The 26,967-nt window shown below is 45.5% G+C and overlaps 2 protein-coding genes across 2 annotated transcripts in view; both read right to left on the bottom strand.

The window, feature by feature from the left end:
* The window catches only part of LOC147613843 (oligouridylate-binding protein 1-like), a 51,143-nt gene that overhangs the window by 11,043 nt on the left and 13,133 nt on the right, over positions 1-26,967 (bottom strand). The gene's annotated exons all lie outside the window — the stretch shown is intronic.
* On the bottom strand, positions 13,149-16,053 carry LOC147613844 (uncharacterized). Its single transcript, XM_086781820.1, has 4 exons — positions 14,673-16,053; positions 14,197-14,542; positions 13,880-14,041; positions 13,149-13,755 (listed from the first exon to the last, which is right to left on the bottom strand). The coding sequence occupies exons 1-4, from the start codon at positions 15,998-16,000 to the stop codon at positions 13,333-13,335; spliced, it is 2,259 nt and encodes a 752-aa protein (XP_086637946.1). The 5' UTR covers positions 16,001-16,053; the 3' UTR covers positions 13,149-13,332.

Genomic DNA, 26,967 nt, shown 5'->3' with positions numbered 1-26,967 from the left:
GATATGTGCATGGACACCACACTCGGGCCAGAATGAGTCGACCCCCCCTTGGAATTCTTTATTACCAAGGAGTATTTAACCTCATACAAACTTTGGGGGTTTCCTTTTCGGGGACAACCAGATTTATCCATCAGTGCTTCCAAATACAAGAGGGGATTTTATCAAACTCCCAAATACCATGAATATGTAGACCTCATCCTATTATGAGTACTGATCTTCCCCACATTCGACAGACATGCAGGTACACACATATAGTACCGGAAGGCACACTCAGTAAGTATATCTGGTACAGCACGTAAAAATTCAGTATCAGAAGATACACAGGAAATTGGCACATCCAATACAGTAATTACATCTGCCATTTTCAATCAAGTACAACCGATAGTCAAGGTTTACAACTGACGTACATCAGCCAGTAATACCACACACAATTAACAAGTACAAGCCTAATGTCCACGTTGTCAAAGGTCCTGTTTCGGGAGCCATGAAGAGGTTCCAGCCGCCATTGTTCTTGTATTGAATAATCCCCATTCCCAAAGTTAGTGCATCCTTAATCATTCAGGCATCCTGGAGTTCACCAGAGCCTGTTCTCATATGAAAACAAGGAAATGTCTAGGCTGATGACACTTTTGAGCTCCCTTGGCTTATTTCCAGTTTTCAACTTTTTATCGTGACTACCAACGAGCAGCAGGTGGGTTTGGCTGACATGCGTAACCAGATAGCTGCAAGTGGTAGCCTCGCTAGAGGCCCAAGAGGCTCCTATCACCCCTCCACACCATGCATCAGCTGGGCCAACAGCTTGGCCAGCAGCGTTGGCCACTTGTCCTTCAAATGCTTGGTTGTACTTCTATTCATTGTGCATTGTACAAGCACTAAATTAGGGTTTCTAGCGTGTGTTTATCACTAAAAGCTCCACAATAGCTCCAAGATTTCAATTCAACAAATTGTTGCCATTCTTGAAATGCAGAGGACAACCACGAGCAAAAGGTGGAACAGCAGGGAGACTCCAAGCATCCCTCCGAGCCGCATTCTAAGGGTTGACCCCATTATTGGGTGAACCACCGATCCCCTTCTTCTCCATCCCCTCTTCGTTGCAATAGTGCCCCAGGAATCCAAACTCTACTCACATGCCACATGAGGAGCAGTCCCAATTGATGAAACTCCTCAAACTTCCCAAGTTCAATAAAAAGATGGATGGCGAGGCAGTTACAATTACATCCCAAGCCCTGGGTGTCATGTGCAGAGTGTGTATCTACCGTGTGCTACATGCACACAAGACTAGCTTCGAGATTTGGGAAGCTTGGAGCTAGGCACGCTGATTGGCGAGCTAAGTTAGGGATAGACTAACGGGCCGGCACCCAAGTACGGACGGGCGGGCGCCCAAGTGTGGATGCCCGATGACCAGCCAAGAGCCTATAAAAGGGTGGCCAAGGTTAGTCATTAGTCATATAGAGTCTCGCGTGATTTGTGAGAGCTCTATGGTCTGGAGCCTGGATCTAGTGCAGACGTGCACCTGCTTTACACAGCCGAGGCCGGCAGCAGTCTCGAGGCCCGCAAGGGTAGCTTCGTGGAGGTATGGGACGTCGCGAGGTAGAGATTGGTCAGTACGTCCATCTAGTTAGCTCAGCTCGTGGCTTGGTGGGGACAGCCAAGATTGTGGGCTTGCCCACGGCTGTCATGGTTGGGTGGTGAGTCAGGCCTGCACTCCCTTCTTGTTTATTTGTTTGTTTGCAGGTTTCGAGTCTCGAACCGGGAGCGTTCTACGAGGAGATCCTATGGGGATTTGACAGTGGTATCAGAGCATGCCTCGTGAACGAGCAAGTCGGTAGGTAGAGAAGATGAAGTCGAAGATAGGTATGTGTTCAAGAAGCTTGCTGTTTTATTTATGCATACTGCTGTTTTTTCAGATTAGTATGTGCTTTTTTCATCGAAGAAACCCGTGATGATGAAGATGGTGGTCTAGGAAGGGTCGATTTGTTTAACATGAAGAAGGTTAGATGTGATTTGCATGAACTGTTGAGAGAAAAAAGAAAAAAGCATGTCGGCTGTTTTTGTAAGAGAGAGAGAGAGAGAGAGAGAGAGAGAGAGAGAGGGAGAGAGAGAGGTCGCCGGCTGTGTTGTGTAGCACTTGTATGCGCAGCCAGGGCGGGTACTCTTCTACAGTCGCTGGCAGGCTGTTACGCATGGTCCGGCACACGTGTACAGGCGCTCGTGCGCAGAATGGCACAGGCGCACCTATGATGTGCAATCGGCCAAGTATGCACACGGGTACACGTAGGCAGACAAGCGTGTGCCAGACATGTGCACAAGCCGCAGCGCCAGCCAAGCGGACGCAGGCGTACACGGGTAGTCGACCGATTCTCTTCGTGCGTAGACACGCTGAAGGCGGCACACGTGGACAGTCGATGTGTGGTACACAGGCCGGTAGGCAGCGCTCCACGCAGATGTGTAGAACGCATTGCAGCCGGATTTGTACACGCAGGCAGACACACAGCGCATGGGTGGCAGACAAGCGGGCGCAACAGAATTACGAAAAGTAGGCGTAGTTTTTTTTTGTTTTTTTTTTTTAAACTACTATGCTACTTTGCTTTCATTTTTTTTTTGGCTAAACCTTATAAGAGGAGTTTTAAAACTTTATGCTTTATAGGTGTTTTTTTAAGAAACAAGAATATATATATATACATATATATATTTTTAAAAAAAACACAAAAGCAAAAGCTCAAGATTGCTTTTGGGGAAGATTATATAAACCCCTTAAGTGGGCTTCTTGCCACACATCTCTCAAGTTTTCAAGCTCTCAAGTTCTCTCGCACTATTCTTGTGCAAGATCGAATTTTCTCTCCACTTGCCCTCTTCAAGATGTCGACCCAAGAATCCGAGTTGGAGCCCCTTATCGCTTTTTGACGATTTATGTGTCCAAATCAGATTTCCAAGAGTTCAAAGTTGCTCTCGAAGCTTCTTCTTCAAAACGTCAGGTACAAATCGCCGCCCAGATGCAAGCTTTGCAAAACTCCATCTCTCTTTTGACCACTACCCTGTCTACTCTTTCGGGTATGGATACCTTGGCCTCTGCTTTAGGCCCCAACATTACTCCGGAACCGTTCAGGGGCGAGCAAAAGCAGCGTACCAAGGAGATCGTGGACACTTGGCTACATAAGTGGCAGGTCCATTTTCAGTTTCATCCATATGATGATGGAAAAAAGATTCAGTTAGCAACGGGTTTCCTCTCAGGCAAAGCTTTACTTTGGTGGAAGGAACTCAACCCTAAGCCAACGACTTGGGCACAATTTGAAGACGTCTTCAAGAAGGAATTCCTCAAGAAAGAGGATGATTATGATGTTGTTGCCCGGTTTACCGCTTTGACCATGACCTCGCAGCACCTCACTTATTATGAGGTCTACCTCCAGAAGTTTAGGGACTTGCAGATGAAAGCTACAAAGATGGATCCCACTACTCTTTTGGGGTTCTTCGTAGCTGGTTTACCAGACTCATACCGTTTACGGGTTAAAAATAACAAATGCAAAACATTGGACGAAGCCATTCATTCAGCTCGTATCTATGATGATACAATGGTCTCTTCCAAGTTTAAACCCGTTACCGAGCAGGGGTACAAGCACAAAAGAAAGTTCTCCGCACCAATGGCTAACACGACGGAAGGAAAGTCTTCTCACCAACCTTCGAAGAATTCAAGTTCGACACCAGCGAAGAAGAAACGACTCCTTAAGGCTTTGAAGCCCAAGAAGGAGGGACGTTGTTTCATCTGCGAAGAAAAAGGACACATGCGTAACGAGTGCCCGAAGCAAAAGGATGCAAAGACCAACGCAGGACCCAAGCCAAAGGCAGCTAACCAGTTGTCTTTGACAAGCACGTCAGTTACTGTACTTTCTCGTCCTAGTACATGTTCTAATTGTCTGTTCAACTCTAAAGTTTTTGGCTTGCATGATCTTCTCTGAGTGTATGGAAAAGTGAATGGCCATAGAATCCACATTCTTCTAGACCCTGGCAGCTCACACAACTTTGTTAACTACAAACTTGTGCAGAAATTGAATCTTGATACGACACCCAGCGATCATACCTATGAGGTACGCCTACCTGCAGGTCGGCAAGTATGGGATCGAAAGGTGGAGATGCTACCAATCCGGATTCAGGACTACAAAGATACTCTGGAATGCTATGTTATGCACCTAGAACATGTAGACTTGTTATTAGGGATTGAGTGGTTTAAGACTCTTCAAGTCCAGATAGATTGGTCTAGTCATATTTTTTCTTTTCAACATAGGAACACCCAGTATAGTATTTTAGGTGATTGTATACATCCCTCTCAGGGACCTCTTGTAAATACAGTTGATTTTGGAAATATAATGGATTCTTCTTTGTATACCGCTTTCCATTGTGTATTGATTCCACTTTCTTCATTTCTCATACCTTCCATGGATGTCAATGAATTAAGTGTGTTTGAAAGCAAAGAATTACAGAAGATACTTGATTCGTTTCAAGATGTATTTCCTAAGGAACTGCCATCGGGCTTACCACCTGAAAGGCCAGTAGATCATCGTATTAACCTGATCCCCGGTGCTCATCCTGTTAGTATTCCACCTTACAGGATGAGCCAAGCTAAGGAAGATGAGGTGGCTAAACAACTCGAAGACTATTTGAGAATGGGCCAAATCCGTCCAAGTAAATCACCTTGAGGTGCACCTGTGTTGCTTAGGAGAAAGAAGGACAACATCTAGAGAATGTGTATAGATTACAAGAGATTGAACAAGCTGACAATTAAGAACCGTTATCCTCTCCCTAGATCAGATGACCTGATTGACCGGTTAGCAGGAGCGAAATATTTCACGAAGATAGATTTACGTACTGGCTATCACCAGATACGTATTCATGAAAGGCATGTCGAAAGAACCGCCTTTCAGACTAGGTATGGCCATTACGAGTTTCTCGAGATTGACCAATGCTCCAGCCACTTTCTAGCAAATGATGAATGATCTTTTTCGTGAACATTTGGAAAAATTTGTGGTGGTGTTCTTGGATGATATTTTGATATATAGTCGTACTCTTGAGGATCATGTTCGACACCTCACGATTGTCTTATCTATTTTAAGACAGAATCGACTATCTACTAAATTAAGTAAATGTGAGTTTTTTATGACAGAAATCATTTACTTGGAACACGAGATCACTAGAGATGGATTGAGCATTGACTATGACCGAGTTCAGAAGGTTCAAGACTGGCCTATACCACGAACAGTGAAACAACTTCGTTCTTTTCTCGGTTTTGTTGTTTTTCTTCGGAAATCTGTGCGAGAGTACTCTCAGCTCACACTACCGATGACCGACTTGTTGAAAGGTCGTGGACGTAAGTCAAATCAGCCTATCACTTGGAATAACGATTTGGATATGGCCTTCAGACTTTTGAAAGATAAAGTCAAGGAAGCACCTATCTTAGCATTACCCGATCCTAGTCGGCCTTATGTTCTTGAAACTGATGCCAGTGACTATGCCATCAAGGCTGCTCTATTTCAAGATGGTAGACCAGTTGCTTTTGAAAGTAAAAAGCTAGACGACACTCAATCTCGTTGGCCAACCCTTGAGAAGGAGCTTTATGCTGTGATTCACGCTCTCAAGGTTTGGAGACATTATTTATATGGCTCCAAGTTTGTGGTATTGACTGATCATCAGTCAATCAAGTATGTGTGTGATGCGGATGATTTGAGAGGAAGGAAAGCTCGTTGGGCTGAGTTAATGCAAGATTTTGATTTTGAGATTCGTTATCGAAAAGGGTCCATGAATAGTGTTGCAGATACGCTTAGTCGACTTAGAGAGGTGAATACTTTGTCGTTCACCGACTTATTTCAGTCATTGAGAGGGCTTTGCAGGACTGATAGTTATTTTGGTCCATTTTGGCAGAAGATCCAAGACGGGAGCTCATTGATTGACCAAGACTCAATGACTGAGCAGTCTACCATTCAGGCTGCAGGAGGCCAGTGGATGATTCGAAATGGTTTACTATTCCGTAATGACAAAAATTGTGTACCACAGATCCCGCATATTAGGTTCAAGATTCTTAAGGAGTGTCACGACGCTCCTTCTGCTGGACACCCTGGGATACACAAGACACTATCGTTAGTGAAACACACTTTTTATTGGCCAAAGATGAAAGAGTATGTAGAAGATTATGTTCTCAAGTGTCAAATTTATCAAGCAAATAAAGTTGAACGCTTTAGACAGGCTGGGTTGTTGCATCCTTTGCAAATCCCAGGTAATAAATGGAAAAAATTTCCATGGATTTTATTACCGGATTGCCAAGAACACATCAAGGCCACGATTCTATTTGGGTGGTGGTAGATCGCTTGACAAAAATGGCTAGATTTTTGCCGACCCGAAAGACTATTACAGCTACGCAATTAGCACAGCAGTTTATCGAGCAATTGTTTAGACTGTACGGGTTCCCACAAGACATAGTCAGTGATAGGGACTTCGTTTACGAGTGATTTTTGGAAACTTGTTTTTGAGAAGTTGAAAACAACTTTGAATTTGAGTTCCTCAGATCATCCTCAATTTGATGGCCAGACAGAAAGAGTGAATCAGATTTTGGAGGATATGCTTCAGGCATATGTATCCAAAAGACAGAGTTCGTGGGAGGATTATCTTCCTATGTTAGAATTTGCATCTAACAGTACTAAGCATACGAGTACAGGTTTTAGTCCTTTCATGCTTATGTATGGTTTTCAACCTAGATAACCTGTTACAGTGGGATTCTCAGGACTTCAGCATGATGCAGCACGTAATTTTTTGCAAGATATGCAAGAAATGTTACAAGTTGCGAAGGAATCTATTAGAAGTGCTCAAGACCGAGACAGATTTTATTCTAATAGACATCGTTCACCCAGAGAGTACTTTGAAGGAACGGTGGTGTATTTGCGAGTTCCGAACGATTTCAAGACTTTGAATTTACGAGTGATTTTTGGAAAGTTGTTTTTAAGAAGTTGGAAACAACTTTGAATTTGAGTTTCTCAAATCATCCTCAATTTGATGGCCAGACAGAAAGAGTGAATCAGATTTTGGAGGATATGCTTTAGGCATATGTATCCAAAAGACAGAGTTCGTGGTAGGATTATCTTCCTATGTTAGAATTTGCATATAACAGTACTAAGCATACGAGTACAGGTTTTAGTCCTTTCATGCTTATGTATGGTTTTCAACCTAGATCACCTATTACAGTGAGATTCTCAGGACTTCAGCATGATGCAACACGTAATTTTTTGCAAGATATGCAAGAAATGTTACAAGTTGCGAAGGAATCTATTAGAAGTGCTCAAGACCGAGACACATGTTATTCTAATAGACATCGTTTACCCAGAGAGTACTCTGAAAGAACGATGGTGTATTTGCGAGTTCCGAAAGATTTCGAGACTTTACGGACAGGTCGATCTCCAATTATCCCCTAGATACTGTGGTCCATTTCGTATTACACGACGGATTGGTTTAGTTGCATATGAATTGGATTTGCCTTCTCATGTGAAAGTTCATCCTATATTTCATGTCAGTAGACTTAAGAAACTACTGGGTGGAACACACCAGTTAGTTACTGCTCAAGAAATCATAGATGTCGAGGACATGACATTTGTTCCACATGAACCTGAAAGGATTCTTGGATTTCGTGAAAGAAGATTCCGTAATACGCTTATCACGGAATACAAGATCAAGTGGAAGGATCGTGTTGAGGAGGACGCTACATGGGAGACATTGACTACTCTTCAGAGAGATTACCCTGGCTTCTTAGTGAGCTCAGGAGTGAGCTCTTAGAGGAAGGGGAGTATGTCATGTGCACAGTGTGTATCTACCGTGTGCTACATGCACACAAGACTAGCTTCGAGGTTTGGGGAAGCTTGGAGCTAGGCAGGCTGATTGGTGAGCTAAGTTAGGGATAGACTAACGGGTGGGCACCCAAGTATGAACGGGCGGGCATCCAAGTGTGGACGCCCAATGACCGGCCAAGAGCCTATAAAAGGGTGGCCAAGGTTAGTCATTAGTCATATAGAGTCTCGCGTGATTTGTGAGAGCTCTATGGTCTGGAGCCTGGATCTAGTGCAGACGTGCACCTGCTTTACACAGCCGAGGCCGGCAGAGCAGTCTCGAGGCCTGCAAGGGTAGCTTCGTGGCGGTATGGGACGTCGCGAGGTAGAGATTGGTCGGTACGTCCATCTAGTTAGCTCAGCTCCTGGCTCAGTGGGGACAGCCAAGATTGTGGGCTTGCCCACGGCTGTCATGGTTGGGTGGAGAGTCAGGCCTGCACCCCCTTCTTGTTTATTTGTTTGTTTGCAGGTTTCGAGTCTCGAACCGGGAGCGTTCTACGAGGAGATCCTATGGGTATTTGATACTAGGCGGGTTAACAAGTCTTCGGGTTAACCTAGGTGCTACAATAAGGCATCTAAAGGGGAGGTCTAGTGCTTAAAAGATACATTAGGTTAATTATAGCTCTTGGTTTATAGAAGCACTATATAAGTCGATCACTGGCACAATTTAGGAAGATTAATCGACTTGGGGATGGCTTGGCTGTTCTTGCACGTGTTTGTTCGTGTGCATGGATCCCCACTAACACCTCTGATGGCTTTGAAGATTCTACCTCGGAAACACAGCATGAAACTTTATTATTCTGCAAATGTGGTTGACGAGTATCCCCTCAAGAAAATTCCCATTGCTTTTCAAGCTTCTGCATCACCCTGGCATAATTTGGCACATTGTTCTCTGGATTATTTACTTGGCTTTTGGAATCCCATAACAAAGTGTGAGAATATGTGAATATGAAGCGTAAGCAAATGGAGATCACACGAGAGAGTAGACAGCCAACAGAGATCCAACACTTGAGCCAGAAACTGAAAAGTATTGAATGAATTATGAAGGCACAATGGCCATGCTTATATACGTCTCATGGAGAGCAAGCAAAAGGCACACGACTATAGCAAAAGTGATAAATGCCTAAAAACAAGGTATAAAATAGTGAAAAATATGGGAAAATCCCTAATGAAATCGGATAAATATCTAGATAAAAAGAGGCATAAAATGGAGTAAAAGAGAGCTGGAGATGACATGTCCGACACATCTCTCAACTCCAGCACGGGGGTCCAACTCCCATACGGGTAAGGAGTTGATCAATAGTATCTCGAGGAAGAGGTTTGGTGAAGAGATCAGCAAAGTTGTCTTGAGAAGGACAACTCTCAAGCGTAATGATGTCAAAATTTACGAACGAAGTGAAAGTGGACCTCAATACGTGTGGTCCTTCCATGGAAGGATGAAGTTCGAGCCAACGCCGAGGCACTCTGACTGTCCGTAAGAATACGGATTGGAGAATCCGAGAGTACATCAAGATTGCTCTACATCTGGAACAACCATAACAACTCACAAGCAGGTATCCAGATAAGCACGGTACTCAGCCTCAGTAGAAGATAATGAAACTGTATTTTGCTTCTTGGATCTCCAAGAAATAAGACGGGAACCAAGAGTGAAGCCATAACCAGAAGTGGATCATCGAGTATCTTGATCGCCAGCCCAATCAGCATCAGAGTATCCAATAGGCTCAGTGCCTCCTCGAAAGAGAGACCATAGTCCAAGATACCAGGTAAGCATCGGAGAACCCTCAAAGTGGCCTGCCAATGGAAATGTCCAGGAGCGGAAGAAAATTGACTGAGAACACTAACACTCTAAGAAATGTCGGGCCTAATATAGTCAAATAAATAAGAGAAACAACAAGCCTCCGATACTGTGTATTGTCCTCAAAGAGGGAAAAGGGATCATCACGGGAATGCTTGGAGTTAGGATCCATCGGACAAGAAATTGGACAGCACTCGACGACCAATCTGGCGTTGTGTTTGTCCAGAGATCTATCAGCATGAAACTTGGTCTTAAAGACCCAATTGACCCAAATGACCTGTCGATGCAAAGGCCGATAAACAAGCTCCCAAGTACGATTCCTCTCAAAGGAATCAATCTCGGCCTCAATGGCTACCTGCCACTCCGGAAGAGCAAGAGCCTCTTTAGCTGTAGTAGGCTCATACGACTCTATCATTGTACTCATCAGGGCGAGGTTACAAGAATGAAGAAGTTGTGTAATCTCCACGGCCGTGTCAAAGATTGTGCTGAAGAATTAGCAAGCTGATGAAGTTCCATATCGGAGAGATGAGAATCACGAACGGTGGTTTCCAGCCATCGTGGAATCTTGGAGGCAATCCTCCCTTGCACAGGAGCAAGACGAGGAGGAGAAGCTGGGGATGGAGAAGCAGGGGGTAAAGAAGTTGATGGTGGAGAAGCTGGTGGAGGAGTTGGGGTGGCCGAGGAAGGAGGAGGGACCTTGGTGGTAAGCTCGGGATGAGAGCGAGAATCATCTGATGAGGATTCAACAAAGTGAACATTGCGAAAAATCACCAAGGATCGCAACTCCAGATCCCATAATCTGTAAGCTTTGGAATGAGAGCTATATCCAAGGAATTTGCACTTCCTAGACTTGGGATCAAACTTGGATCTGTCAAAATCAAGGATATGAACATAAGCATCAGAACCAAAAACCTTGAAATGAGAGACGCAAGGTTTCTATCCAATAAGGCCTACTCTGGAGTCACATGAGAAACCACCTTTGTAGGAGAACGATTGAAGATGTAAATAGCAATGCTCACAGCTTCTCCCCAGAAAGAGGAAGGAAGATCAAAAGAAGAAAGCATGGTACGAGCCTCCTCTTGAACAGTCATGTTCCTGCATTCAACCACACCATTCTACTCAGGAGTGTGAGGTGTGGAGAATTGACGGCTTATACCTTTCTGTGAGCAAAAATTATGGAAGGCTTTGGAGATGAATTCTCCTCCATCGTTGGAGCGGACTTGTCGAACCTTCTATGTGGTCGCAACCTCGACCAAAGTCACCCTGTTACGACCTTGTGTTTTTCCCTTTGGACAACAAGCAGGTGGGCACGGGCACGGGCACGGGACGCACAGTCTGGACAGGCATCAGTTGAATGTGAAAAGGAAACTCGTAAGTGTAGCCAGCCCAAGTGTGAAAGGGGAAAAAAAGGAACTTTAAAAGTTATAAGGTCTTTAAACCTTTAATGATTTAAAGTATTATTATTTATTGGAAGCATGCATTTTGCTTTTAGCCCTTGGCTTTTTGGGGGGAAAAAAACGATTTGAATCGCATCCTGCTTATAAAAGCGAAGGTGGCGGAGATTCGTGGAGTCGTGTGGTGGAGTGGCACTTCTCCTTAGCTGGCGGTCTGCCTACAGTATATATACAGGCGAACAGATGCTTACACACTCTCTCTCTCTCTCTCTCGTGACAGTCGGACTGTGGGGGAAGTGGGCTGGACTGCCCTCAGGCTGGACAGAGGGGCAGAGTCGACAGTAAGCCAGCAGGCAGTTGGCAGTTGGCAGGTGGCGCCCTCCAGGTGAACAGCACACTGATTGGGCAGTTTGCAGGCGATGCACAGGGGCTGAACAGCAGGCCCCTCACCTCTGTGCAACCGGCCGGCTGTAGGTACGCGCGCAGGCCCTTTTACTCCCTATCTCCCTCCTGGCGACTAGCTGGACTACAGAGAAATACAGGTTTGGACTACACGTGGGCTGGGAGCAGGATTCGCATCCAGGCGCTACACGCAGATACGTGTGGCTGAGCAGGATTCCTCGGGCAGAGAGCTTTATAGGTCTCCTTAGGCTATGTTTTGGAGACATCAAAGGCTTGCCCCCTTCCCTGTGTGTGTGGGCGCACACTCGCAGGTGTGTATATGTGCAGGTGGGCACTCGTGCGTGCGCATGGGTTGTTGTTGGAGGTACTATTGCTCTCGGCTACTGTTGTGGCGGCTTTGTGTGGATTGTTCAGGCAAGCAGGGCTACTGTTGATGCTCCTGCTGTTATTGTACGACCGTACTGCTATTTTAGACCATGGGGTGCAGGCCCTATCGAAGAGATTGGGAAACAGAGGAACAAGCTACATATGCACAGGAAGATGTTCTCGGAAGAGATGTGTTGTTGCTCTTCGTCTTGGACTTATGTGTATTCAGGGACGGCTTGACACATCCTCTATCTTTCTCTCTCTAGATTTTTGGCATCATGATTGGATGGTGCATATGTGGATTTATCCGTCATGGAAACAGGACATTGGTCTTTCGAGAAGAAGCAAGACTTTGGTATCGAGGAAACAAGCCTATGGTTTATGGATACAGGTCTATGGTTTATCAGATACAAGTCTTTGGTTTCATGTGGAAAGCATGTCTCTGGATTCATGTGAACAGGTTATAGTTTTCTCGAGGTTACATGTAGGCTGTGACTATAGGAAGGTCATATAGTTTGGTACAGCCCTACTGCTGTTTGGGAAAGGGTTGTGGGATCCATGATTGAGATGGAGAAGACCTTTTCAAGCAGGGAGGTGTCGTACAGGTGTGGCTTCTCTATAGAATGCTTTCCTGTAGCAACGAGAGTTCTTATTTGGAAAGTCCTGGGTGAAAGTCTTGGGTGAAAAGCTAAAAGGGATCCTATTGGTAGAGGATTCTACAAGTTGTACTTTGTACTCAAATTTTGATCAAGTAAAGAAATACCACAAGGGCCGCCACTGCGTTTTGGGGCCAATCGGTGTCCTTGTACTATTTCAGGTCCCCAAGGGTGATGAAGTGTTTTGTGTGCGAGTGTTTGCTCCACCGCTCGTCAGATTTCTGAAGGCCGGTTTCATGGTTCCATCGCCGGCATTTTGTCGACTTTCTCAAGGAGGCGGACCCGTGGTTGTCACATCAAAAGCTTCAACATGGGACAGTGAAAAGGAAGTACAGGAGACAGTGCAGGATTGTGTGTCTTTGCCTATATGAGGTGAAGAGCAAAAGCTAAAGATGAAGCTCAAGAGAAAAGACACCAAGGACCAAGGTTGATGTGTACGTACTGTACGTTGTGTATATGTACGTACTGTACGGTGTTCCGTACAGTAAAATTTTTTATGTACGTAAAAATACGTACCATTGGCAAACAATAGGACATTCAACACCTTTCTACATTTAAGGTACATAAAAGTTTGAAACATTCAAGAATCAAAATAAACCAATTTGCATGTAGTATGTACTAATTTCAAAACACACATCATATACTTGACACAATGGCTGTCAAGACAAAATAGACGTAGAAAGGCTCATACTAGAGCATACAAATAACAAATGTCTGATGTCAACCTAAAAGGCTCATACTAGAGCATACAAATAACAAATCATAAATGTCTGATGTCAAGAGTCAAGACTCAAAAGTAAAAAACACTAAGCAATAACAAAGAGTCTCGACTCGACTCTCGAGACTCTACTCTCTGAATCTCAAAACTCCTCATCGGATGAGGATGATGACACTCCTGAAGAGAGCAAGTCCCCATCTGTCAGGACGTTGCCCTCTTCATCATACTCTGGCTCTGCCATCATACTCTGCTGTCCTGGATCATCATCCTCCGTAGGCTGAATGAGAGGAACAGCCTCATTTGCCCGTCTCCGAGGAGTACGGACAGGAAGCTTTCCTCGCCGAATGGTCTCTCGTCGTGAAACTTCTGGACCTGCATCTCGCCCGACTAACGGGAGGCTGAGAACTCGCGCACGTGACCTCGTCACACGTCGATCCACACTCTCCAGCTCTCTGTGCAGCATGCGAATAATCTCCTCCTGATCGTTTCTCACAAGCTGCTGCTGCTGCTGCTCAGTCTCCTCTGCACTCCCCTCCGAGACCAACTTCAATTTCGATGGATCTGTCTGTTAAAAAACAAAATGCAATTCAGTGTTCACATTATTAACAGCGTAGAAAGTAGTAATTAGTAATTACAAATATTCGCTTGTAATATGTATAAACGCTAGCCCAAAGTTTCAACTTTCTAACCTGCTTGGGTGTCCCCAAAGCGTGGTAATCTCGCACAAGCTTCATATTTGCTCGGCAGTAGACCAATCTCTCTAGCTGTGCAGTGCTGAGTCGATTACGGATCTTCGTGTGAATTAGCGAATAAGCGCTCCAATTGCGCTCGCATCCACCAGCAGAGCAATCCTACATGTCACATGTGCATTGTGACGTGTCAATGGTGACAAATTACAATGGACATTGGACATGGTCATAGACAATAGACATTGATGATTGGACAATGAACCATGGTCCCAGGTCCATAACACATGTATGGAAAATGTAAAGATAGAAAACTTTACCTGTGAGAGGACACGTAAAGCGATACGAGTGAGCTTTGGAAGACCTTGTCTTCCATAACTCTGCCACCATGTAAGAGAGAACTTCGTTGCCTCCGGCCTCAACGCCACAGCTCTAGTAAAGGATGACCCTAAATTATTTTCATAGCTTGCGAGCTCTGCATCAATGTCCAACTGCTCATCCTCCTCGCAAATCAAGCCAATGTACGCATCCTTGCCCTGTAGTAGACTCCTGTCATTAAAAAGAGTTGGCTTCTTGTAGAAAGGATGAAGCAATGCAGCCATCGCATGAATGGGCCGACTCATAAATGTCCATCTCTTGTCTACAATAGCCAAGATCTCTTCCCGACTGTAAAAGCATTGACGCAACATTAGTTAACAGGCTGAATTTTGATTATAGTATTTACTATTATACATTATAGTATTATACTAAATATTTAATAGACTCGAGAGTAATCATTGCAGAAGCAAGTACATACCGATCAAGCGCCAGTGATCTGCAGCCTCTGATGTGTGTCTTCATCTCTGAGAAGAGATGATAGACTAGGCCCATGGTGGAGCCCTCCATGTCTGTGACACGCAGCAACACATAAATTGGCTGCAATGCTACTATCATAGCCTGCACCTCCGACCAAAAGGACTCATCAAGCACCCGCCGCTGTATGTATCTAGTGGACTCCTCCTGTGCGTGATGCATCTCTCTCCACTTCGGGTCCACTACTGTCTGTAGAAGTGGATCCCTCACTGCATAGAGTCGCTGCAACACAAGATACATATATGCAAATCTGGTCTTCAAGGGCCGCACCATGTCAAGTGTACTGTGACTCCTAAAGATAGCCAATGCCTTGTGCTTTTTGCGGAAAAAAGTAGTCATTTTTGTGGCATCGGAAACAATAGGCAACACCCATGTTAACTTCCCAATGTCCTCCATCAACAAGTCAAGACAGTGAGCTGCACATGGAGTCCAGACAATGTTCTTAAACTCTGCCTCAATCATCTCACCCATAGCCTTGCAATTGGAGGCGTTGTCAGTAATAACCTGCACCACATTCTCTGGGCCAACCTCAAGTATAGCCTGCCGGATGTGCTCATAGATAAACTCACCTGTAATCCGCTCTCCAGCCTTTCCTGCATCAACAGCACGCAAGAAGTACGTGCCAAGGCAAGACGACACAAGAATATTAATGATGTGTCGCCTACGAATGTCACTCCAGCCATCTGAAATGATGGTGCACCCAAACTGCCCCCAACCTGCCTTCACTAGTACCAATGCCTTATCTATCAATGCTTTCTGCTCCTCAAGCGTAGTGGTCCGCATCTTATTGTATTCCAACCCCGACCAATCCTCTGTGTGTCCAACCTGGGCTATGGCTCTGACCATCCTCTGCCACTGCTCAGTCCTCAAGACATGAAAGGAGATGTTGCACTCAATGAGAGTGCGAGCAATCTCCATCTCAGCCACTTTCTGGCGCTCCTTCACCCAAGAAAGAGAGGCAACTCGAGAAGGCAAGGTAGTCTGCCTTGGTGCATGCATCTCTCCATCATCCTCCACATAGTCCTGCTGCTCATGCATGGTACGAGCCCTCTTCCTACTACCAGTGGGCTGCTCCTCCTGAACCTGTGAAGAACCACCCAAGTCTCCCAAGAGTGCATCATGGAGAGCATCCTGTGTCTGTTGACTACCTTTCACCTTTTTCCCTGCACCCATTGCTGGAAAATTCTCAGCAATCAACTTATCCCTAATGTCCTTTGGTACTGCCTTGCACCCTGCACAGTTATTGGTTGTGCCAATGCCTGTCAAGTGCATAACGACGCGAGAAATGGTACTGGTGAGCTGAAAGTTGCAATACTTGCATTGCCATCGTCGCGTGCCAAATCCAGCTTGCCCTGGCGTGTTGACAATGCGGATCACATTGGTGTGCTCTTGCCAATACGGGTTAGTTGGCTTAGGCATGATGGCTCTTGAGACTTTTGTCTGCACCTGCCAAGTGCGCAGCACATATGCAAGAGAAAGAGATAAGACTCAAGACTCAAGAGGGAGAGAAAGAGAGAGAGAGGAAGATGCTCAGTTTACCTACACGCACGCCTGGCGGCAAATTTCCAACGCTGTGGTCGCCTGGTCTTTTTCGAAATCTTCCTGCTCTCGCCTCTCTGTAACGCACGCTCTCTGGAGTCCAATAATTAAAGTTGAAAGGCCTAGTATGTACCCAAAGGCAGCCGCCAGGCGGGCGCCCATTCATACACGCTCGGCGATTTTCAGCATAAAAAAACCCACACGTATGGATCGATCCGTACGTGTACGGATCCGTACAGTACGGCCGTACGGTACGGATCAGATCCGTACGTACGTATATATCAACCATGCCAAGGACAGGAAGTAGTAAGCCAGGAACAAGAAAGCAGTTGAAGTGTTATGGTGCAAAACATGGGTTAAAGGCTATGGCTTTCGACACTTTGTCACCGGTGGTATCTTCACGGAGGCTTCATGGGTTCGGAAGGCAGCTTCTTTCTATGTTTAGCAGTGGTGGTCTACTATGCTTCATTAGGGACTTGTGTTTACCACTTGGGTGGAGTACAAGCAGGTTTTGGGTGCCTGAGGATGTATCAGATGAGGCTCAGTTGGAAGCAGAGGAACTTGATGAGGTTCTTATTCCCAAGCAGATACTGGCACATAAGGAAAGAAAGGTACGAGGTAAAGTTTCCTATCGCTATCCTGTGAAGTTCAAGAACTGCTCACCGATGGATGCGAAGTCGATGGAGGAGGGTGACTTAGCAGATTCACCTAAGGTATTGCAGCTTTATCTTGATGCCTTTGAGTTGGAGCCGACTCTTGCTACGGCTCATTCGGGTTCAGCAGAGCATGGGTCTGGAGCATTGCCTGATGCTCAAGAGGGGGGTAGCACCTCCACTCCCTTGTTACAGACAGGCTATGTTTTTCATCTAGGAGTCGCATGGTGACATCTTTGTATTCACCCGAAGGTACTGATGGCTGACAGTACATCTGCTTAAGGGACTTCTATGATATTGTGTACTAGTCACATGAGATGGTAAAGTTGGGTATGGTTCACAGTCGGCCGCACCATGAACTATAATTGCAACTATGGATGGTTTTTGCCTTTTGAACTAAGGTATGATTGAGGAAAACTGGGACATTGATCTTTGTCATATGATTATGGCTGTTCTTGACCACAGGATCGGCCAATTGGATATTGAGATGATGCTATTTGTGGAGTTGGTCTCCTTTGGAATGGTATGGTTTGGTTGAGCTCAAAGTTTGCAGCAACCTGAGCTAACACTTCGAGACTCTATGAAGGGCATAAGTCTTGCGAGCAGTCCTAGAGTGGTTTGGTTCATATATGGATTGAACTCTATTTGTGCATGTATTTATACACTTTCTCAGGTATTATTGTATTCTGGTGCCATTGGATCCTGGTATCCTTGGGAATACATGGGTAATACTCTGGATGTGTCAGGATGAGATGCATGTATGTTGGTATGATACATCAGGTACTTTACCATGTTCATGGTGTATCACTGAGTGTGGCTCCTACGGGATGGCCATGTGTAGAGTGTGTAAAGCATCAAGAGGGACATGTGGGAAGTACTTCGTGGATGTATAGTTTGGATGCATTGAGTGCTTTCATATGCTCATGTTGTACCATCAGTCGTGGGTCCTGCGGGATATACACGGGTGTAAGGCTTGCGAGCAACCCTGAGACTGATATTTTGGAGTGGGTAGAACATCTTCAGCAGCATATTGTTTGCGAATGCATGTGTCATGCATATGTTTGTCATATGTTGAATGATGCATGGTTTTGTTTTTGGCTAACACAGGTTACTTGTTTCCACTTGGTTTTAGACTTTTGCTACAGGTTCTGAAGGAACAAGCAAGAGTTGTTTGTCACTCTGACGTGACGGTTTGGCCTTATTGTTCAGGATGATTGTTTCATCACCCAGATGCACTGGAGGGGCATTGCTTTGGTCATATGGGAAATCTTTTGGATGCTTACTGTGTTATTGAGTGCAATCGAGGACGCTTGCTATTTTTCAAGAGGGGGGTATAATACGACCCTGTGTTTTTCCCTTTGGACAACAAGCAGGTGGTCATGGGCACGGGCACTAACGCACAGTGTGGACAGGCATCAGTTGAATGTGAAAAGGAAACTCGTAAGTGTGGCCAGCCCAAGTGTGAAAGGGGACAAAAAGGAACTTTGAAAGTTATAAGGTCTTTAAACCTTTAATGATTTAAAGTATTATTATTTATTGGAAGCATGCATTTTGCTTTTAGCCCTTGGCTTTTTGGAAAAAAAAAACGATTTGAATCGCATCCTGCTTATAAAAGCGAAGGTGGCGGAGATTCGTGGAGTCGTGTGGTGGAGTGGCGCTTCTCCTTGGCTGGCGGTCTGTCCTGCAGTATATATACAGGCGAACAGATGCTTACACACTCTCTCTCTCTCTCTCTTGTGACAGACGGACTGTGGGGGAAGTGGGCTGGACTGCCCTCAGGCTGGACAGAGGGGCAGAGTCGACAGTAAGCCAGCGGGCAGTTGGCAGGTGGCGCCCTCCAGGTGAACAGCACGTTGATTGGGCAGTTTGCAGGCTATGCACAGGGGCTGAACAGCAGGCCCCTCACCTCTGTGCAACCGGCCGGCTGTAGGTACGCGCGCAGGCCCTTTTACTTCCTATCTCCCTCCTGGCGACTAGCGGGACTGCACAGAAATATAGGTTTGGACTACACGTGGGCTGGGAGCAGGATTCGCATCCAGGCGGTACATGCAGATACGTGTGGCTGAGCAGGATTCCTCGGGCGGAGAGCTTTATAGGTCTCCTTAGGCTATGTTTTGGAGACATCAAAGGCTTGCCCCCTTCCCTATGTGTGTGGGCGCACACTCGCAGGTGTGTATATGTGCAGGTGGGCGCTCGTGCGTGCGCATGGGTTGTTGGAGGAGGTACTACTGCTCTCGGCTACTGTTGTGGCGGCTTTGTGTGGATTGTACGGGCGAGCAGGGCTACTGTTGATGCTCCTGCTGTTATTGTACGACCGTACTGCTATTTTAGACCATGGGGTGCAGGCCCTATTGAAGAGATTGGGAAACAGAGGAACAAGCTACATATGCACAGGAAAAGATGTTCTTGGAAGAGATGTGTTGTTGCTCTTTGTCTTGGACTTATGTGTATTCAGGGACGGCTTGACACATCCACTATCTTTCTCTCTCTAGATTTTTGGCATCGTGATTGGATGGTGCATATGTGGATTTATCCGTCATGGAAACAGGACATTGGTCTTTCGAGAAGAAGCAAGACTTTGGTATCGAGGAAACATTATGGTTTATGGATACAAGTCTATGGTTTATCAGATACAAGTCTTTGGTTTCATGTGGAAAGCATGTCTCTGGATTCATGTGAACAGGTTATAGTTTTCTCGAGGTTACATGCACGCTGTGACTATGGGAAGGTCATATGGTTTGGTACAGCCTTACTACTGTTTGGGAAAGGGTTGTGGAATCCATGATTGAGATGGAGGAGACCTTTTCAAGCAGGGAGGTGTCGTACAGGTGTGCCTTCTCTATAGAATGCTTTGCTGTAGCAACGAGAGTTCTTATTTGGAAAGTCCTGGGTGAAAAGCTAAAAGGGATCCTATTGGTATGTTGGGTTTTATGTTGTGTATGCACCCAAGGGAGTGCTAGTGATCATCAGTAGGTTACTGGGGCACTTTTTACTTCAGTTAGTGGAGGTTTTTTCCCCAGTTTAGCTTAGTTTCACTTATAGAGGTTTATAAGTGGTTTGGTCCACCTGGCACAGTTTATGGCCGGACCATGTGAACACACTTTAGGTCAAATCTTTTATATGTGGCTATTGTACTTCTTTTTTATCATTATCAATATATGAGCAAACGTGTTCCTCTCTCTCTCACACACGCTTCCTGTTGGTGTGCCTTCCAAAACCCTAACCCTAACAACCATTTCCTACATTTTGGTATCAGAGCAGGTTCGCCTGCCCTGTCCGTACAGCTCGCCATCAGCTGCCCGTACAGGCCCTCGCCATCAGCTGCAACCACTCCAGCCCACGTACAGTCCTACACAGACAGCCGTATAGTCCGTACAGGCCTATTGTCTGTCCATACAGGCGCCGGCTGTTCCGTACAACTACAGCTATTCCGACCAGTCTGCTCCGTACAGCAGACAGCAAACGACCAGCACCTACTTGTAGCAATACAGTCGCCACTTGTCCTCCGTGCACTGCTCCGGACAGCTGTTCCGTACAACCTACAGCCGACCAGTACCTGCAAAATCACATGGGTAAAATTTAAAGCTTTACATGTTTTGAAATTTGGGCGTTTTCTCTGTGAAAGTTTTTCTGGCAGATACAGGGAGGTTTTCTTGCAAAGAAACCTCTACAGGCTTTTGCAAGGCTTTGGGTGCAAAAATTTTGGGCATTCTTGGGTATTTTGGCACTGTGTGAGCCACTTTTGTTGCTCTACTCGGTTAGTGGTGCATTGTTTTGCACATTCAGAGGATTGAGAGTGCAAGCATATTTGGGTCAGTTGTACTCAGTGGAGTACAGTTGCTTTCAGGGTTGTTGTTTTTGGGTTTTTTGATACACAGGTACAACATCAACAACAGAGTGATGTGTTCACGTACTTGTCTAAGATAGACAAGCTGGATGGCATGAATTACTCCTTGTCGAGTTTCATGCTGAGAAATGTGCTCGTCGTCGCAAAAGGTCTTTGGGATTTTGTTAGTGGTGATGAACCACGTCCAGGTCCATTGGCTCCAGAGACTCCTCCTCAAGGGGGTGCTCGTGGAAGAGGACAACAGGCACAAGCACCGGTTCATCCACAGCCTGTTCAAAGAACAAATGCCCAGAAGACATGGGATGCCAAAAATGCACAAGCCTTATCACTTATTGCATTGTCAGTACAGAGGTCTATTATACCTCATATTCGTTCAGCTGGCTCTTCACGAAATGCATGGGTGACTTTGGAGCAAATGTATGCTGCTCGTAATGAGGCACGGATCTCATTTTTGAAAAGAGAGCTGGAAAACCAGAAGATGCATGAAGGAGATGATATGACTTGAACAAGCTGCAGGATTTGAGAGAGCAACTCATTAATGTGGATGAGATTATTCCTGAGACACAACTTGTATCCACCATCTTAAACTCTTTGCCAAGATCCTACTTGGCTTTTCATACCTCTTTGAACCTTAGCATGAGGAATGCTATTGAGCCCCTAAAGTATCAGGAACTTGTTGCTCTGTTGTTACAGGAAGAGCAAATTAGGAAGAACATGAACATGAACACAAGTGCTGAACAAGCATTTGTGACAGGTCAAAAAGGGAAAGGCAAGTTTCAGCCAAAGAGTTCAAATCAGAATTCAGGTGATGGTGGTTCATCTCAGGATACCAAGAAAGGTGATGGACAGCCCAAGAAGAAAGGCAAATGCCATTACTGTAAGAAGCCAGGTCACTACATCACAGAGTGTAGGAAGAGGATTGCCAAAGAGAAGGAGAAGGAGTCTGCATCTCCCATTGGTACATACAATTCTCAATGACACTCACTCATCCAGTGTTGGCAAAACTCCGTATACCAGGCAGTCTTTGGTCGAAGATTTTCATCCCTTCTCACAAGGATGATCTCTCCTTCCTTGGGAACCAACAAGACGGCAGAAACTTTTTCAGCCATCATTGAGTCCGTCAAAGAGCATCTTACCAAAGCTCAGGAAGCTTACACCAGAGTCAAACAAGTCACAAAGAGACGTCAATTTCAAAGAAGGTGAATGGATATGTTTAAGGATCATGAAGCAAAGACATAAGCAAGTAGGCAAGCGCTGTCCAAAGTTGTTATTCAGAAGTTTTGGTCCTTTTTCCATCATCAAGAAGATCAGCGATGTGGCCATGCAACTCAGATTGCCAAACAATTGGACGATGCAAGTCATCTTCCACGTCTCTTGGTTAAAGCCTTATATTGGACCTCCATTGCAGAATGTTCCAAAAAAGCAGAAGCCAGAAATGGTTGATGAAGCAGAGGTGATAGAGCATGAGCAAATCCTTCTACATCGTTTGGAAGCATGGTTCTGGACGACGTCTTCGCCAATTTTACGCAAAGTTCAAAGATCGAGGGACCCATGAAGCCGTTTGGCTAGATGAAAAATTCTTCCTCGAGTATCCATAGTTATTGGCGGACTATCTCGAAGCTATGAACCTACTGCCAAGCTAAGCAGGAGGAAATGTCACATGCACCCATGCACTATGGTACATGGTGACAAACTGGCTCATCAACAGTGCAAGAATCATGTACAGAAGTAGTACCTTTTAGGATATATTTGTCGTATGTCGTAACCCCTTTGTGAGCCCAATCTAGTACATGTCAAGCACGAGCTACGTAGGTCAGCCTCCCGACCTGTCAGGTCAGTCCTCTTAACCCACAGTGGAGAATTCAGCAAGTGTTCATCATTCAGATGCATGTAGATGTCAGCTATAGCAGTAGATGCATTAGAAGCATGTAGTTGCATTTCATGTAGAAGGGGGCCAGCCCCAAGGCAGCCCTAACTTCGGCAATGCTTGCAAGGGGTACTTAGTACCCCTACCCACCCTTTAAGGCCAGGCAGCAGGCCTACTGACCCTCACAAGCAGTCGGCCAAGTCATTATAGACTTGGGCCCTAGTCGGCGAGGTCTCGTAGCCAACCAACCAGCTAACCAGCCAAGGCAATCAACAGCACTATGTGCTAGTCGTGGGCATTTATTGCTATGTAGCAACAGCCGACTAAGCTTCCTGAAACATATAAAAGGGGAAGTCCAGATCAGTCCAAAAATCATGTCACAAATCAGAGATCAACACGGAACTATATCAAAGTAGACACCATATTCTTTCTTCACAATCCAAAAAACTGAGAGGAGATTGCTCGAGAGCTTGGGAACATGAAGCACATCCCAAAGAGTAGAAGGCTAGCCCGGGGAAGAGTTAAGTCGCACATTACTAACCGAAGAGGCCTCCAAGTTGAAAGCATCACCAATGGACACCATCAAAGAGCTAGGACGAATGTCATGAGGCATGGTCCTGTCAGGAATCATGCGAGTAGTACAACCCCCAATCTCGTAAGTCGTGAGGTGGAAGGAATAGGAGAGTTAGAGTGAAGCTCCTCAATACCGATGAAGACAATCTCCTTGGTGGAAGAGAATTTTCGAGTTTGGTTGGTGAATGAAGCGATTTGATTGAGGGGTTTCTTAGCACAACCACCTTCTCTCTTCTTCTGCAACAATCAAGCTCAATGTGACATTTGAGACCACAATAATGACAAGTATGCTCCTTGTGAGAGGGATTGTTGGCAGATTTGTGGTCACCTTTGTTGCTCGTGGAAACCTTTGACTGCCATTTGCTTCTACCCTTAGCCTAAAGAAGGGTCTCGGAAGTACCCTCGAGGGTCTTCTTTCTCATGGCCCTATCCTCAAGCATGCCAACCATGGTATGTAGATCAAGAGTAGAAGGAACAACAAGGAAGAAGTGATATAGTATCACAAAAAGCTGAGAAAGTCTCGGGCAATTTGACGGGGAGCCGATTGACAAAGTCCTCGTCGGCAGCTTTGCTCCCCAAAGAGACCAACTGCTTCTGAATGGTTATGAACTCCGTAGCAAAATCCATGAAGTTAGCAGTATTGGCAATCTTTAGGTTGGAAAGCTGATTCTCCAAGGCTACCTCTTGAGCAGAGTTCTCACGGTGATACCTCCTCTCGATGGTATCCCACAATTCTTATGCACTTTTCTCATCATGGTCATCAAATTAACGAGCAATGGAGGATTTTATGTTAATGAAGATAAAGGCATGAACCCTTGCATCTTTGTCAACCCAGGCATCAATCACAGCCTGAGGAGAAGTAGCATCGGGAGAGGCATCAGCACCAAAAAAAATACCCCATAGCCGATGATACCAAAGGAGAGTTCATCTGTAGTGCCCAATCAAGATAATTGGTTCCATCTAAGATAGATTCCTTGGGAAGTTGAGGAATGGATGAAGAGATGATAGTCGGTGTAGACTCCTCTTGAATTTACAACGGAAAGGTTGCAAGTAGGTACCTGGGGATTGCCCACTCCTCTCTAGACACTAGGTGAGGTGAAAGAAAGATGCGAGGGGGTGAGTAGGGCCCCTAAATCTACACGGCCAAGGAGAAGCTAGGACGAGGTAGCAACTACAAACGCTCGGTAGCGGGCGAGGATCTCATCAATTTGGGGCTGGTGAGCCTAGGGTGCTTGAGGTCCAAGAGGTTGAGGCCGTCTAGTTCTCCAAAATGCAGTGGCACGAGGCAGGGTAACTCCAGTCGAGAGGTGAGATGGTGGGTCCCTCGGTACTCCGGGGTCGAAGATCTTTGAATAGTAACTCTCCGTGTCGTCGAATCTCCCACAGGAAGAGTCCAAGACAACGCTGATCTAGAGAGAGATGGGACAGCACACAAGAGAGCAAGATTGCACAACATGATGATGAATGAATTATGAGCATAAGACTTCCACCATGTATAATGATTTTATAAGCACCAAGGCCTTATCTTTTGACCTTAAATAAGAGGGTGTTCACACCACTAAGGGCATTTGACCAGACTCCTGATTGACTCCGAAATACTCAACACACTTCACCAGCTTGGGGAAGTTGTAACTTCCAAAATTTATCTAATTTCTATTATGTTTCAGCCACAAGTTCTCTCCTTGGTAGTCCACGAAAATTAAATGTTCTGTGAGTGTGTCAATTCCATCTTTGTAAAGGCCACATCATTCCATGTCATACCCTGCTAAGAGCAAGGGAGGTGTTTTTAGTAGGCTGATGTAGGTGTAGTCCTGAGTGGTCAAGCTCTTCTATCAAACCTAACAGTAGGGTTTCAGGTATAAGCAAAGTGTGTTCTTTTGTATCACATGTTACACTTTAGAGCCAAATCACCATGGCCATTGAAGGTCCCTCGGACAACACCACCTTCACTCCGAAAGGGAGGTTTGTTGGGATTCGGAGTCTCATGTGTTTGTCCCCTCCTCCGTGTGAACAACCCTTAAAAGGGTTATTGTTCTAGTAGTGTGTGAACACACTCTTATAAGTGGATAAGATAAGTGTGTCATGTGGCACACTTATTAGTGTGTGACATTTGTATAGGTCAAAAGATAAGGCTGCAAGCCTACAAAAGCATTGTATTTGGTGAGTGAACATCACGTGTATCACATCAATCTAATCTATCATTGAGTCATGCACTACTCTCTCTCTCTCTCTCTCCACACACACCATGGATCTCTTTGATCCCCCATAGCTTGGGCTTGTACCTATGTAAACCCTAGACCTACAGCAGGTGGCAACAGCAAAGGGCAGTGGCAGCAAACTACAGTGGGTGACATTGGTGTCAAGTGGAGGCAGAGGCTATGGCGGCAACCAGCTGGGCAGATCATCTCATGGCGAGCAGAAGCGAGAGGTAGAGTGGCGCGGCAGTGAAGATGGAGGGTGTAGAGGGAGATGCTCTCCATGTTGGTTTACATGGTACCAAGGTGATGGCTATATGGGAGAGAGAGAGAGAGAGAGAAAGAGAAAGAAGAAAGAAAGTTATATTAAACATCTTCAAAAGACCCAGTGGGTCTATGAGACCAAAAGTGATACCATAGTGTCTATGTAATCTCATCATGATACAAAAGAAAACAAACACTAGAGCTATGAGCTAAGAATGTCAAATCTGAGCCATATGATACCAAGTGGGACCATCATCATACAACCTATGGAGCTAACCCCCAGTAGGGGGGAGGGGGCCGTCAAGGATATTGAGCATGGGGTTAGCCTGTAGACCGCCGGCGTGGGAAGATGGTTCTATGCCTCTCCAAGATCTCCTCAAGCTGGGGCTGATGTCTATGTTGCTCGCGAGGTCCAGGGAGTTTGGGGCGTCGGGCTCGCTGTAGTGCCGTGGCCCGGTCTAGAGTCACGCCAGAGTGGGATCTGGCAGGTGGTCGGGGAAAAGTTGTAGCGTGAGAGCTAGATTGCACGACTCAATGCTGATTTGATTGACTCATTAAGTGCAATGCTTTTATAGGCATGCAACCTTATCGTTTGACACAAAGAAATCACACACACAGTCTCGATGAGTGACACATGGCACACTTATCCTATCCACACCTAACGGTGGGTTCACACACATACACACTCATAGGGAGTGTTTCACACACACAAGGCTCCGAATCCCAACAAAATGGACTATAAAGATACTAGACAAGTGCCATCACCGCTAATCATAATTGGGCCAAGAGATTGAACCCTAAAATGAACCTAAAAGTGTTTCTTTATAGGTGAACAATAGGAAAAAAGAACAAACCCGATTGCAAATAGTTGTCCACCAAAAATATCTAGCACTTATAAATAGCCCATGTATTCCCTCATTCTTCGTTCTTGCAATTGAAGCTTTCCTTCACCAAAATCACCCTTCTGCTAGTTTTGTCCACCAAAAATATCTAGCACTTATAAATAGCCCATGTATTCCCTCATTCTTCATTCTTGCAATTGAAGCTTTCCTTCACCAAAGTCACCCTTCTGCTAGTCACCCATGTATTCCCTCATTCTTCATTCTTGCAATTGAAGCTTTCCTTCACCAAAGTCACCCTTCTGCTAGTCCCAAGCCAGCCAAGAGGTGCAGATTTCAGCTCCAAAGTTCAGCAACAGGTTTCCTCTTTTCATTTTCAGCCAGTGTTTGCTTGCACGCAAAGGTACCAAATTTGTCAAGGAGATTCGACCTTGAGTAGAAATTAGGTTTTCTTTTCAGTTT

Source organism: Cibotium barometz, chromosome 43 (assembly GCF_041138505.1).
Source record: "Cibotium barometz isolate CiBa-2024 chromosome 43, ASM4113850v1, whole genome shotgun sequence".
In the NCBI taxonomy this organism is placed as follows: domain Eukaryota; kingdom Viridiplantae; phylum Streptophyta; class Polypodiopsida; order Cyatheales; family Cibotiaceae; genus Cibotium; species Cibotium barometz.
Note: the sequence above shows the minus strand (reverse complement) of the source record. Positions and strands in the feature narration are given on the sequence as shown.